The sequence below is a fragment of the Camelina sativa genome, chromosome 3 (assembly GCF_000633955.1).
Source record: "Camelina sativa cultivar DH55 chromosome 3, Cs, whole genome shotgun sequence".
Taxonomy (NCBI): Eukaryota; Viridiplantae; Streptophyta; class Magnoliopsida; order Brassicales; family Brassicaceae; genus Camelina; species Camelina sativa.
Genome location: NC_025687.1, coordinates 22,005,052 through 22,020,688, shown reverse-complemented (window position 1 = coordinate 22,020,688; position 15,637 = coordinate 22,005,052). Strand labels below are relative to the sequence as shown.

The following is a 15,637-nucleotide window of genomic DNA, read 5'->3' as shown; positions in this document are numbered from 1 at the left end:
CCCTCTAATCGGTTGTGACTGACGTCAAGTGTTATTAAGCTCTTGGCATTCTGAAATATTTCAGGAAGAATGCCGCTGAGTCTGTTTTTACGGAGATTAAGATCTGAAAGAGAACTAATCACCAGAGTCTCTAAGCACAGAGGAATTGAGCCGTTGAGGTTGTTGTTTGATAGATCTAGAACCACTAGAGAGCTTAGTCCATATACTGATCGAGGTATCTCCCCGATGAAGTTATTCTTAGAACCAATAAAATATTTGAGATGCTTGGATGATGGGATGAAGAGTGGTCCTTGAAAATCATTTGAGCTTAGATCAACCATATTGATTTGACTCTCGGAGAAACTTTTGAGGATCCATTAAAACCGCTGAGAGAGTTGTTAGAGAGATTCACATTGGACAACATCGGTAGTCTCCACAACCAGTCTGGTACTTGACCTTTGATTTTATTGTTGGAAAGATCTAGGTGTTCTAGATATCTTCCGTTTCTTATGAACTCAGGGAACTCAGTGATGTTGCAGCCTGGCAGGTCCAAATATGCCAAATTTGATGAAAAAACAGAATCAGAAGTGATGTTTGCGGTTGAAAGAGGGATGCCCGGGAGAGATAACATTTCCAGCTTCTTGAGAGGCAAGAAGACATTTAAGTCAACAACTCCTGGACCGAAGACTTTGTCGTAATTTTTACTTTCAATAGAAAATTTTCGTAAATTAGGTAACATAGAGATATTCCCAATCCCAGTAAAGTCGTCGAATTCGTTATAACTCAAACGGATTGTGGTCAATGAGGGAATTTGGACTAGGGATGAAAGGACGGCTCCCGTAAAAGGATTATCATCAGCATAAAAAGACTCTAATTTGGAGAATTGGCTGATGATTGGTGGAAGGGAACCTGTGAACTGATTTGAATAGAGAGAGAGTGAACGTAGTTGGGTAAAATTGAGTATCGAAGCTGGCAAGTTTCCACTGAGCTTGTTATCACCAACATTAAAAGTAGTCAACTGTTTTAGATTGCCAATTGAAGATGGGAGTTCACCAACAAAACTATTAAAAGAGAGATCGAGATAAGAGAGATGAGAAAGGTTCCCAAGTGAAATCGGAATCTTCCCTGAGAACTGGGAAGAGGAAAGGGTCAAAGAAGTCAAATGTTTGAGGCTGATAATGGAGTCGGGTATGTGGCCCGAGAAGCCTGTTCTGGAAATGGACAGCTCTAGCAAAGAGTTATATTCACGAAAAATAGGAAGATTGCCTCTCAGATTTATATTGTCGCTTAATCTAATGGACTGTAAGCTCGGTATCAGAAGAACACTACTTGGAAATTCACCAAAGAGGCTACAGTTGGTAAAATGTAATGATCTTAGAAATCGCATGTTTGAAAACTGCTGGGGGACTTCTGAAGAAATGTTTACATTGCTCATATCCAGTTCTCTAAGATTCCTCAAATTTTGAGCAAGTAGATGAAGAAAGGATCCATCAATGGATAAAAAAGAAAAATCTCTTGAAGATGAAAGATCGAGAGACACCAACTTGGTTAGCTGAAGAAGCCTGATTGGAATTTGGCCTGATAGTGAAGACTGGGAGAGATTAAGTCTTTTTAGCTGCATGAGTTTGTCAAATTCGGCTGGGATTGGCGAACCGGTGAAGTTGTTGTAAGCAAGGTTCAAATCTCGGAGATGACTCATTCTAAATAGACTGCTCTTGGATTTAAGCGGGCCATGGAGGTTGCTAAAACTAAGGTCTAGCCCGATCAGTTTGCCCGACTTAGCAGCACATGTGATACCATCCCAAGAGCAGCAATCACTTTTATTCACCCATGATTCTGTCTTCGGATAAGAAAACACATATGAATCGTGCCAAACAGGCTTCTGGATCAAAAACTCACTCTTGAACTCAAGAAGAGCATCCCTTTGGTCAGAATGACACAAGTGTTGTGTAGAAGAAACAAACGTCTTTAGAAAACTTGAAACGAGAAAAAAAAAAGAGATGGAACGAAGAAGAAAGCTCATTTTCTGATTAGAGAAGAAAGCTTTCATATTTGTGAAAATGAAAAACTAATAGGAAGACTGTGATGGTAAATTAGTGTTGCATGTCACCACATACATATACAAAATCAAACACATGAAGCTTCCATTGACTTGATGGTTTGAAGTCTTTTTGATGAAAAAAGTTCCCTACTAAAAATCTTAATGAGTCCTTCCAAATCCAATAGACTTGACTTGAAAGAGCATAAACTCGTTCTTGGCCCCTAAAAATCATGTTATAAGAAATTAGAAACGAAGATCAAAAATCATTCTCAGTGAGCAAAGTAAAATTGGAGTTGAGGACAAGTAGAAAAATCAAAGTGCCGTGTAGCTTAAGCTAATCTTTCAACTTAAGATGGGACTCCGTTGGCATTTTTTCTATAAAATGCTTTCATTTATAGTTTTCTTCTATCCAATTCCAAACCTGAAACATACGTCAAAATTTGCATTGCCTTAATTTCTTTACTTTCAGTAGTATTTAATAAATAAAGACATAAACAAAATTTGTAGACTTGTCTATTACCACCAAACCCATACGTTACGTTTGATCTCTCACTGACTCTTCTTCTCTCAAATTTCTGTTTATACATGTGACAATTTCTTACATATTCTGATAGCAGTTGTTGACTATCTAATTTTGGATACAATATCTTTTAAATTTTTTTTTTTCTGAGTATAGATTCGAACTGTATTATCCACAAATCAGGCGGTTCGGAATTGATGCTTTGTTTCTACTAAAATTGGAGTTTTGTAGTCTGAAAACAGATTAATTTCAAAGCTTTCGTTATAAACACAGATGTGTGTAGTGTGCAGATAGCTGCTGTCGATTGCATATGACATCCAAGGGGCAAGGGCCGTTAAGTATAATTATATATCTTACTAGAAGTAGACTCGCGCGATGCGCGAGATAACTTTATAATAATTTTTAACATATCTTAGATTTATTAAAATATTTAAAATTTTATATTTTGTGTTTCGATAATTTATTTTATGTTTTTTATTTGTTTTGTTTTTAAATAAGTATTCTCACTCACTTAAAATGAATGACTATTGATTAGTTAAGCATTAAACTGAAAATTTTGTTAATATGAAAGGCTACTTAAAAATATTTAGTCTGTATCTCATAATATATAGAGCTCTTTATGTTTGGATGCACAATCAAGACATACAAATATTTTTTACGTTGGAAAAAGAATATTGATTACGCAAAAAATAAAATGCGGCTTAGCATGGACATCAAAGCGAGACAATAGCTTGAATTTCTCGAATAACCTATTCTTGAGCCGAAACTCATGCTCTTGCTTCATTATCTGTGTAATTAATTTCATTAATTAGATAACTAAAGGTAGTAAAAATAATTCTGATATTTATGTATTACCAGCATGCTTCACACATGCTTAAAACTTTTATTATTATAATTTGAATGTTTTAGCAATAAAATATTTTAATCTTAATGAACTATACAAATGACTTCAAATGCATTTGTGTTCTAGAAGTATAATTCTTTCTGTTTCTTGATTAATTACATTTAGAAAAGAAAGTTCTCTGTTAGATATTTCTATATTTTTATCACGTACTTTATATCTATTGAACATACTAAATGCAAAACTGAATTTTAATTTAGAATTGAGTTAAAAAAATGTTATTAATGTATAATGATATATTATTATATAAAATAAAACTTGCTTTTTGTGTTATACTTTTCTGTTTAAATATATATATATATATATATGTGTTGTATTATACTCAAAATGACCAATGAAAAAGAGTAAAAACATACCATTGTATTATCGAGTTACTTTTTTTTAGTGTTAACTGCATAACCTAAGAGAACATAAAATAATTATTCACCAGATATCCTTTTTTTTTTAAATCATGTAATGGATGGAAGAAGAGATAACTCAAATCTTCCTACTTCTCCAAGACATTGTTTTTCTCTCTCGTTCCCTCTGTCTCTCTCTCTAGAATGCAACTGGGATTAGCTTAGGGTGATCTTTGGATCTTTCGACTTGATAAACATGTGGTAGAGGTGAGTCTTGTTAAATGTGTATTGATGAAACTTGCACACATGGTCAAATCTCATTGCCTTGCTCTGCTTGCAGGTAAGCACTATCATCACATCATCAACAATCGATCGGGCTAGGAAAAATTATGGAACATATGAGAAGAGAAAAAAAAGTACATACATAGTATAATCCAAACAATAATGTTGTGAAAAGAAATTCTGTTAATTATATTTTAAGAAAATAATTAAGACTAAATTGTGTAAGAAAATAAAAACTGTATTTGGAAGAATCACATGGCTTTGGAAACCCATATCATGATCACCTAGACGTCCAAATTTTCCTCGACCCTAAACACTAAACCATTGCAAAACCTTCCTCATCAGAAGTCATAACCTAAAAATAAACTAAAAAACTATGGAAATGGTTATTGGAAACAAAGTTAATAAATACATACAAACACAGTTGTAACGTTAAGGAACAAATTTAAAGTAATATTATTCGAAACAATTAATATTTCTTTGAACTCATTTTCATGGATAATACATACAAACACACTTGTATAAAATATAGCATGGGTAATAAGTAGTATAAATATTGTGACTAAGATATAAAATCTATTAGGGTTTATGAATTATAATCAAAACTAAAAATTTTATATTAAAAATTTATCAAATGGATCAAAAGAAAAACAAATTACAACATTGATATACAAAATAGGCATTCGAAACAACATTTACCAACATTTACAAGTGAGAATGTGTTATGTACCTAAGACCTTCTTCATCTAACTCTTTCTAATAAATAACCACATTTCACATGTTCACTTCTATATATGCTCCAAAATTTGACTCAACTGATTTATTTCAAAACCTACAAATGTCACATAAAGGAAAAGGTTAAATATACAAAATTTAGAAAATTATGTGAGAGGTAGAGTACGATGTTTGATGAAGACTTTGTCTAGTTATTTATAGATAAATTTGTAGTAGTATGAGAGGTTTTTCAGTTTTTTTTTTGTCAAACATCATGGGAGTTATGGTTACATTCCAAAGAATAAATATACCATAGGTTTTGTCCGTGTTTTTTTCTTCTTCTTTTTTTGTAGAACAGTAATTGTCTTGCAATTAATACATTAAAGTGTATTCATATGATGAAAGATTTGTTTTTTTTTAAATTTCAAACATCATGGGAGGTACATTTTAATGAATTAATATGCAATAAATTGTGTTAATGATTACTATTAAAGATATATAAAATATCATATTGTTTTATGTCTTGAAATTATTTTAGAATAAATTGATTTGATCCTTTGGCACAAAAACTGTGAAACAAATATTATACTTTTTTGTCAACAATAGTAAAGAATTTAATAACCATCACATTATATTTCTCCAAAATTATGATATTAATTTTTAAATCTTTAATTATCAGAATTTTTTTTTGTCCAAATTTATGATATTAATATTTAATTCTTTCTTATTTGCAAAATTATAATGTTATGGTAATTATATAAAATATTGATAAATGATACCTATGCGAAATTATAATGTTCTGTTAATTATATAAAATATTGATAAATGGTATCTATATATAATTACTAAAAGGACATTGCATAAATGTCAATATATTTTTTAGTACAGAAATATCATTTAAATTTAGTGAATATGAAAAATAATGTATGTACTTTTGAGAAAATAAATTAAAAGAATTTAATAATTGAGAAGTGAGGACATGTGTCGAAGTTAGGAGAAAACTTTCTCATATTATATAAGATGTTAGGGTACAAGCTTTTTCACATAATTGTTGTCACCCATTGAATGACATGAGAATGTTGCATCTTTTATTTTGAACAAGAGAGAAAACCAAAAAAAAACCTCTATTAGGAATCGGGCTCAAAAGGCGTAGTAAAACGTAACATGAAAATTTGTATCATTCATCGTCCTCCCAGTAATTGGAAATTGAGGTTTCAATATCACTTTGTTCTCAGCTGCTGAAGTTGCTCCATAAATCTGTGAGGCTCACCTCTGCATCTGACTCGAACCAGTAATCTGCTTTTAACTGGCAATACACAACCAAAACTCAAACTTAATCGCAACATACGAACATGAGACTGATACAAAACCCATATCAATGGATCTAATACTTACATCAGTATCTGAAGTTACTATTTTCAAGGAAGGAGTGTCCACTCCAAACGGAGCTTTTTGATCAGACTCATGACCCAACTTGTCACTTGTTTCCCCACTGTCTCCTTTGTATTTGCTGCGACCATGTTTGTTCCCAGTTATTAAACACTGATTGAAAAATATAGATAAAACCAGATACAAACAGTGGAATGTATAGCTAAGTACCTTAAAAGATAGACATCAATCGGCCCCATCCTACTCCTAATCACCATCCGGTATTGTCGTTGCGGAAATCTCATCTATCGTGAACAAACAACAGATGCTTCACTTTGGGAACACATTATACTAAAACTGTACACTAAATGAAAAAGGCTCACCTCATCAGGATCTGGAACTTCGATGTAACTAGCTGTAGGAGCTTTGATTGCTAGTAATGTCTGGTTCTGTATCAAGGACTAACGGTTTAGTATGTTAAATAACTGATAAAAACATAAGATGATTTTCAAGAACTAGTTGGGGAGGACCTGAAACCGTGGGAGACTCGTTATATCCTCCTCCGTCATAAACATGTACCTGATTATGTTCATCATTGATCTTAGCAAAGTTCGTGTGTAAATACAAAAGATGAGACTCAGATAAATGGACAGAAACCTTTTACAATATTCATCTTCCTCCAAGGATCTCAAAGCTTCTTGTCTTTCCCTGGAGATATATAACATGGTGATCTTAGAACCATGTTGGAAAGGAACAATCAAGTCTCTAAATCAGATACAAAACCACAAGCAACCAACCTTATAAGATCATCCAACCTGCTTTCCTCAGATTGCATACTTTCTACCTCTGACTGAAAATACATAAAGATGTTACTGGTTATTAGTGGGAAATTTGAAAATATGTGTGAGAACTAACTATAGTGTCAGACTGCCAAATTCCGAAAACGCAAGAACATATTATATCCACTACATATGCATATAAGAGATCAGACTTCTTTCTTGACAATGTGAACAATTATTCTGATGCCGTAAGTTCTACGATAAAGAAATATGTAATGCCCTTGTCTATAAACCTTAAGCCTGGAAATTTGATCTCCGAGGTCCTTCTGTCCAAGATTATCAGCACCCCTGCATCAATGGTCCAAAGCCAAGGTCAGAAGAACATAAGTCTAACAAGCTGCATTGTATCTAAGAAAGAAAGGATTTGTGTAATTACTTCCAGCGGATATGGTTCTTTGTAGTTTTCTCTATCAATCCAATTCCTTCAAGAACATTTGTAATATCATATATCCTTCTTTTTTGTACCTGTTAAGAGGAATCGCAGGCCCATAAGAGGAGATTCTAACAAACTGACGAAGATACCTAATGATTTGTGAATCAAACACTTTCAAGGCAAGAGTTACAAAGGTGAACTTTTTAGTCCACATATAAGCACATTCTTAATAAGATGTTGTGCAATTTGAAACACATTTTTAGCTCAATATAAAGATACATATTGCATACCTCCAAAACATCTGCACAATGGTTAAGGTCAAGTGTTCCATCCTCAGCTTCCTGAATCAACTTGACGAATTTCTTTGTCAACAACCCTACGAAACATAAGAAACAACGATACAATTAGAGTTGTAATCCGAACCTGATAAAAAGTAAACAGAACTAGATGTGACTGCGCTTTTTGCAGTAGTAGTTACCTAGAGAACTGTCATAACGGCAGTTGTTACTAGGTACAATTAGACCACCATTTTGTGCTTCTGCATACAAAAACCAATCACCACAATGCTAAATACAACACAGATTTATAACATCAACAAACAAAAGAAATCACATTCTGAGAATAAGCTGAAGAGAATTTTGATAAGAAAGCAGATACCGCCGCCGTTGGCCATCCGTTTCCCGGCCTTTGACTGTGTAGTAGTACCCTTTGACTTGTTGTATACACGTTTAACGTATTGAGGAGACTCTTGTTTCACTATTACTTTAGATTTATCATCAATGCTTTCTCCAGACATGTTTGCAATGGATCCAAGCTGAATACGATGATTCTTTATACTCTTCTGCTGCAAAAACAGATTTGACTCAATAGCATCATTACTTGATAGCTTAACAAAATCACCAAAACTCAAATCTTAAAATTCCCCCAAGTTTGTAGAATTCTAAATTTGAGATTAGAGATCCCAATTTTGGATTAAGTTTCCTTAACGAACAAAAGCTTCATTCAATTTTTTTTTTCGCGAAATTTGGGATCAGGAAAAAAAAAACTAGCTCTCTCTCTCTCTCTCTCAGATCAAGTTCGGAATCAAAAATCAAAGACGAAAAGTGTAGTAAACACAGGGAACTCACAACTTTCTGAGTGATATGAGAGTAAGAATCGTCCCAGTGAGATGGAATTAGCAGAGACTGTTGCGGAAGCGATTCGGAGACAGAGAAAGGCCGATTCGTGGAAGAAGGAGTGAGAGAAGAGTAACGAGGATCAGAGGAAGAGATGGATTGAAGTAATTCGAAGCGAAAAGGAGATCGGTGGTGGTGGTGATGGTAAGAGAGAGTCGGATCTTCGCCTGAGTTTGATGTCGCGGCCATGTAACGGCGGCGTATCTCTTGGTGGTTGGAGATTTGGGATTTTAAGCGATTTAGGGGAGTTTGAGAATCGGTGAATTTAGGTTTTGTTGGGGGGGGGGAGATGAAGGAAGAAGAAGAAGAAGAAGAAGAAGAAGAAGAGGGAAGATGGAGAGAGAAGAGAGGAAACAGCGGGAAGAAGAGGAAGGGTATGATAGTCTTTTCGATGTATTAAAAAGGGGAATAAATAAAAATGGGATTATGTGAAAAGAGCGGTGGGCGAAAGAAGTTGGAGAGAGTTTCGAATTTTGCCTTAGCCGCCTAACCCTTCGTCCGCTTTCTTTATTTTTCATTTTTTTTCTGACTTTTTGGTCTTGGGCTTTATTTGGGCTTTTATCTGCGTGAACGTTTCATGTCTTTATGTATGGTTGGATCTGTGTAAGATGGTTTTGGTTGATAACATACCCTTACAAGAGAGTTAGCTACTTCGTCAAATATGCATTATATATCACTTATTCAAAAGAAGTCGTACTAAATTACCCATATGTGATGATGGTATAATACTATAATGAAACATAAGAGGATGCTAGTGACATCACATCATCATTCAGTTGTAATATTAATTAGGGTTTGGAGGTAGAAGAACAATTTTCGTATGGACTTTTTGTTAGATAATTGATGATACCTGATTACTGTTAGTTATCTAACTTGTATATTCAGTGTTGTTAGTTAGCTGATTAATTCGCTATAAAAATTTCTAATTGGTAAGTTTAATAGTTATTGTAAAATTAAAAATATCAAATTTCGGTGAAATAGTATGATTCAAACCCCAAATTAAAATAGAACTTGAAGAAATATATAAGTTATGTCAGTTCAATGACTATGTTCTCTATAACATATAATAAAATAAAAAAACTTAAGAGTTGTTTCCAAGTTCATTCAAGTTTCTTAAAACACCCAAACATCAATTTTAAGTTTCTTACATGAAGTCTCTGACAGTATTTTGTCGTCTCGAAATATTTTAATTTCTTTTGCCAAGAAAAAGTCAATGTTGCTCTCTTTGGTTTTTTTCATTTTCATGATTAAATTTGCGGTTGTAGAGGCCGGACTGTATGATCATTTCTCTCACATATTTTTGTTTATTTAAACAATTAAAGTGAGCATTGGCATAGTTAGGTTTGGGATATCAGATCATTATCAAACTAGGTTAGATGCAAAGTTGCAAGAACATGAATGGACAACGTACGGTTAAAAGGAACGCGGTTGTATAGGCGGTGGCGGAAGCGTTGGTTAATTCTCATCTCTTCCTCTTAGCAGTTCCATCCATGCTTTGAAACTTTTTTTTTTGCATATTCTCATATGTTTGTTAACCAAATGTATGTTTAATCTTCTCCTTTTTCACTTTTTAAAAACTGTATGACTGTGAGTCGTAGCTGTAATCTTTTACGTTATTTAAAGAGAAATTGGGCTGTATATAACCAAAAAAAATTCTATAATTTAAAAGCTAACTATACTAACCATATATTTACTATATACTCTATATAATATGTATTAATGACAGATTTTATCCCTTCACCATCTTATCTTCACCTATTACTAACACCACCTCCGGCCACCTTCTCCTCCGCCAACTTTCGGTCACTTCCTCCACCACCGACCTCAGGCCAATTCCTCCACCGCCGACCTCCGGCCAACTCCTCTTCCACCGACCTCTGGCTAACTTCTCCATCGTCGACCTCTGGCTAACTTCTCCGTCGCCGACCTCCGGCCAACTCCTCCAGCTACCAACCTCCGGCCAACTCTTCTGTCGTCGACCTCCGACCAACACTTTTACCACCAACCTTCGGCCACCGACCTCCGACCAACTCCTTCGCCGACAACCGACCTCCGGTCACCTACTCCAGCCACCGCTTCCGACCAACAATCACCACTCTTTCTACTATACAAAACACTAAAATGGTAATTTTGCTCTACCCTTATCTTGATTTCCTAATTTTTTTGAATATAATGTTATTTTTTTCTATGTTTTTTTTTTTTGGGTACTGAACTAATTCACCCTTATTTAAATTGCAAAATCCTTTTTCAAAAAAAAAACTAGGTAATTAGAAGAGCGTTATCTATTCTATTATAAAGTATATATCAAATATATGTTTATATGTTTATTTTGGGACCAAAAAAAGTGACACTCTGGGTGCTTTGACGAAAATCACAAACATGTGGTGTCGTCTAACTACCCAACTGACTGAATTTTATCATTGTAATTATAAAAAAATTGTTATTTACTTGGCCAAGTTGCCATTGTAATGATCTAGATCTTGTAATAGTATCAACAGAACAAAACCAAGTATTACAACAAAAATATCAATAGTAACGTGACTATCTTGTAATAGTAACGTAATAAATTGAGTTGTGGGACGAAAACAATCTATTTAAGTTATGAAAGTATCTCAAATCAACTTCCTTTAGTTAGATCTGAAACCTTATTGTAAAGCAAACAATGAAATAATATAAAACATACATTATATATCATTTTTGTCCAAATTGCATGTGAGAATTTTTTGAAAGAAACTGAAAGTATTTTATTAATTTTATTTATAATTAATACAACCTTTCAAGACATTATCCATATTTTAATTTAACCAGGGAGCAGGGAAAAAAATAATAAAGGGATCAAATTTTATGATTTTTGAGTGTGACAGACAAAAAATAGATTATCCATATATACTAAGTGAAAGTTTGTCTGGATTTCTTTTTGTTGTCCTAAATTGTAAGTGCAGTAACGCGAAATTTCAAGTCTTGTCTGCTGCCTTTTATTAAATTATTATGAATATATACAGTCATTAAACGTATTACCTACAATAAAATGGAGCACAGCATATTCTTTTAATTAACCTCCCTGCGAGATCTTCACCTAGATTAGGAAAAAAAAAGATTAGAAAATCATACATTTTTTACCTCTCTCTCTACGTAAGCGATATTACCTTAAGTGACGAAGTTATGAGAATTGATTCTCAGTTTTTTTTTTATACATATAACTAAAGGATAATTGATTCTCAATTCTCTCGTTAAAATAAAATAAATGATTTCAACTTTAAATTTCATTAAAAAGCTTTTAGTTTATTTTTTATTATTGATTTATAGTTAAACTGGACTCAATATATAGTGGTTATTAGATAAATTTTGACGTGCGTACGTACGTATATGCTATATACCTTTTTTCTTCCGCAGCGTGGAACGAAGTAGACACATGTGTAAATGCATGTACATTAGTGGCCGGCATGTGTGCGTATTTGTTGTATAATATATTACAAAATAATAAGTATAGATACGTAAAAAGGGATCTATGGGGAGAGAGTAGATGACAAAGCGAATAAAGGTAAGACATGTGAGAGAAGAGGCCATGTTTTGCGGCAATATCACGAGGGCCACTACCTATGTGTAAACTTTATACTCTCGATGTGTCTATGTGCCGATCTCTTGGCTCCTCCTACTTGAACTTTAGCTCTACCGCACCTTCTTCTCCGACTATCTTCTTATATATTCTACTTTTTTCTTTATCACCAAAGACTTTTCATCATTAACACTATGCATTTATGTTCCATTTTCATCTAATCGAGCCATGAATTCCTGCTCTGATATACATATTATCTAAAAACATTTCAAGTTTAATCTAGTGAACTAGAGCCATATATATTTTGAACCACTTAATCTTTCACTTTGATAAAGATTTTAATCATTTATTTTCCATGCCATATTTTCCATCTTGAAAATATTGATCAGTTATACAAAAATTGATACTAATAGTGCAATTTGTTATAATTAGATCACAAATGAGCATGCAAGATTTGTAGATAGTGAAATACTGGAACATTTTAAATTGTATCATTTATTTCCAAATTTTTATATCATTTCAGTTCTATGTGAAGTGAGAACCTAAATTTACACTATAACTGCAGTTCAGTCATATGAAATAATATATATTGGCACAATATACTCTCTTTTTGTGCTAAAAACAAAAAGCTAGCTGTTCTGGTAAAGTATACGTTTATCTTTTTGATTTTAATAAAAGTAACTTTAGATTCGTTCGCGAATAATGAATAGTCTCATACGATAAGGCTAATGCTGACTTGCATGGCTTCTCAATAAACTAAAGTGATGTTCCGTATATGTCCTTTTTTTCCGTATAGGCTTCTCTACTCTGGTCTCTTTGGCTTCATGTCGTTTTTTTACCTCTGTTAAACTTTGCTTTTAGCATAATTGTTTATATTTGAAATATTATACTAAAGATGAGCGACTTCAGACCAATTGCTCTCTACAACGTTAGTTATAAAATCATATCAAAGATTTTGGTTGCAAAGCCAAAGAAGCATCTGAACTCAATCATCTCCGAAGAACAGGCGGCTTTTTTTCCTGGCAGAATCATTACTAAAAATGTTCTAATTGTTCATGAACTCATTCATGCTCTTAAGGTTAAGCGAAGATGCTTAAACTCTTTCATGGCGATAAAGACTGATATCACTAAGGCCTATGATAGATTGGAATGGGATTTCTTACAGGAAACAATGCTCAAGTTTGGTTTTGATGTTAAATGGGTACAATGGATTATGACATGTGTACGTACCCCAACTTTCTCTGTTAACATCAATGGCAATCCACAAGGTTATATCCAACCAGAGAGAGGAATACGTCAAGGAGATCCGCTTTCACTTTATTTATTCATCATTTGTGCTGAGGTTTTAAGTCATTTGATGAAGAGGGCTGAACAACAAGGTGCCATTAAAGGAATCAAGATCAGTAATGCCAGTCCCCCAATAACACATTTACTTTTCGCAGATGACTCCCTGTTTTTCTGTCAGGCGAATATGAGCTCTTGTCTGGCTATTAAGGAGATACTTACTCAATATGAACGAGCTTCGGGTCAACAAGTCAATACTCGCAAATCGTCTCTAACATTTGGAAAAAGAGTAAGTGAACCAACAAAAACCCAGATCAGACATGTGTTGCAGATACATAACGAAGGTGGATGTGGCAAATATGTTGGTCTCTCTGAGCAATTTGGTCGTAAGAAGATATAACTCTTTCAGTACATCATTGAAAATGTCAATGGAAAAACAAAAGGTTGGAATAACAAATTCCTCTCCCAGGGTAGTAAAGAAATACTCTTGAAAGCAATAGCTATGGCTATGCCAGTTTATACTATGAACTGCTTTAAGCTCCCAAAAGGAATTTGTGAAGATATAAAAAGGATCATTGCCCACTATTGGTGGAACTCACAACATCAAGGTTCTGCGACTCACTGGGTAGCATGGGATAGAATGAAATTTTCCAAGAAAGAAGGAGGACTTGGTTTCAGAGATATTGATAAGTTCAATGATGCTTTACTGGCTAAACAAGCATGGCGTATTCTCCTAAATCCAAGTAGTCTACTGGCACGAACTCTAAAACGAAGGTATTTTGCAAATTCTAGTATCATTGATGCCACAGGTGGTGTTCAACGTTCCTTTGGGTGGAAGTCATTACTCATTGGTAGAGATCTCCTCCAGAAAGGTTTGCAACATACTGTTGGTGATGGTTATCAACTCTCTACTTGGTATGATCCATGGTTAATAACTCATCCTCCCCGCCCACCAAGGAAAGCTCAAGACAACCAGCCTGATGATATCCCCTCTGTAAATTACCTGCTACTCTCTGATGGAAGCGGATGGAATGAACATTTAGTACGTCGACGAATCCATCCTGAAGATATTAATCTGGTCCTCTCCATTAAAACAAGTGTTTGGCAGCCACATAATTATCTTGGCTGGCACTATAATGACAATGGCCTCTACACGGTGAAATCTGGCTATTGGTTGGCAACACATCTTCCGGATCAGAATCATGCTAGACCACCTGATGGCGATCCAATTTTGAAGAATGAAATTTGGAAAACAAGAACTCCTCCAAAATTTAAACATTTCTTATGGAGACTTTTATCAAGAGCCTTAGCAACTAATGCTGAGCTAAATAGGAGACACATCTCTGCAAACCACCTCTGCAAACGTTGCACCACGGAGATTGAGACAACAGAACATCTGTTCTTCTCATGCCCTCATGCACAACAGATATGGCGTGGATCGAATATCCCGATCAGATGTTTAGTGGACCCAGGTACTATTGTTGACACGAAACTCAAAGCAATTTTTGATTACCACAAGTACCAGAGAATCTATGATAGGCTCGCACATTTACTATTTTGGATTCTTTGGAAGATATGGACAAGTCGTAACAAGCTCATATTCCAGAATAAGAATATCACTTGGCAACGGGACCTTCGAGAGGCCATACAAGAAACAGATGAATGGCTTGCAGTTGACTTTAAACAAAGCCAATATACCTCCAATGGTCAATTTAACCGAAGAGACTCTTCTTCTCTGAACTCATGGCAAAATCCCCCTTTAGGTTGGTTGAACTGTAACTATGATGGTAGTTTCATTGATAGAGACAGACAATCTACTGCAACATGGATTCTACGTGATGATCAAGGACGTTTTAAAGAAGCAGGACAGGTCACTGGATCTCCCGTATCATCAGCTCTTGAAGCAGAATGTAAAAGTCTAGTTTATGCCATCAAACAATGTTGGCTTAGTGGCTTTACAAAAGTCATTTTTGAAGGTGATTGTCAAATTTTGGCAACATGCTCAATGGTAACACCACAAGATTTGATGTCTACAATTGGATTCAAGATATAATAGGTTGGGCTTCCCAATTTGATGTCTACAAATGGATTCCACGTTCTGCAAATCTACTTGCTGACAAGCTGGCTAAAGAACAACGACTTCAAACTCAAATGTCTAAGATTCATTTAGCTATTCTTCTATGTATTTCTTCAGCTTTCAATCCTTGTCCAAACATTTCTATTTAATAAATGCAGTTTTTAAGTGTTAAAAAAAAAAAAAAAAAAAA

General features: G+C 34.3%; 1 protein-coding gene across 2 annotated transcripts; it reads right to left on the bottom strand.

Moving 5' to 3' along the window:
• LOC104777703 (transcription factor E2FC-like) lies at positions 5,766-9,011 on the bottom strand. Of its 2 annotated transcripts, none has more exons than XM_010502001.2 (13): positions 8,483-9,011; positions 8,013-8,196; positions 7,834-7,893; positions 7,646-7,731; positions 7,359-7,447; positions 7,216-7,270; positions 6,941-6,993; positions 6,801-6,851; positions 6,674-6,722; positions 6,527-6,592; positions 6,375-6,448; positions 6,171-6,285; positions 5,766-6,081 (listed from the first exon to the last, which is right to left on the bottom strand). In XM_010502001.2, the coding sequence occupies exons 1-13, from the start codon at positions 8,717-8,719 to the stop codon at positions 6,007-6,009; spliced, it is 1,194 nt and encodes a 397-aa protein (XP_010500303.1). In that variant the 5' UTR covers positions 8,720-9,011; the 3' UTR covers positions 5,766-6,006. The 2 variants fall into 2 exon arrangements, with proteins under 2 accessions (XP_010500303.1, XP_010500302.1); XM_010502000.2 differs by having other exon boundaries at positions 8,013-8,199; positions 8,483-8,863.

Bases quoted from the DNA above. Each gene is read 5' to 3' on its own strand.
- LOC104777703 (XM_010502000.2), bottom strand. From the start codon at position 8,719: ATGGCCGCGACATCAAACTCAGGCGAAGATCCGACTCTCTCTTACCAT. The intron at 8,200-8,482 runs GTGAGTTCCCTG...CTGTTTTTGCAG, and splicing joins CTCATATCACTCAGAAAGTT to CAGAAGAGTATAAAGAATCA. The intron at 7,894-8,012 runs GTATCTGCTTTC...TTTTGTATGCAG, and splicing joins ACGGATGGCCAACGGCGGCG to AAGCACAAAATGGTGGTCTA.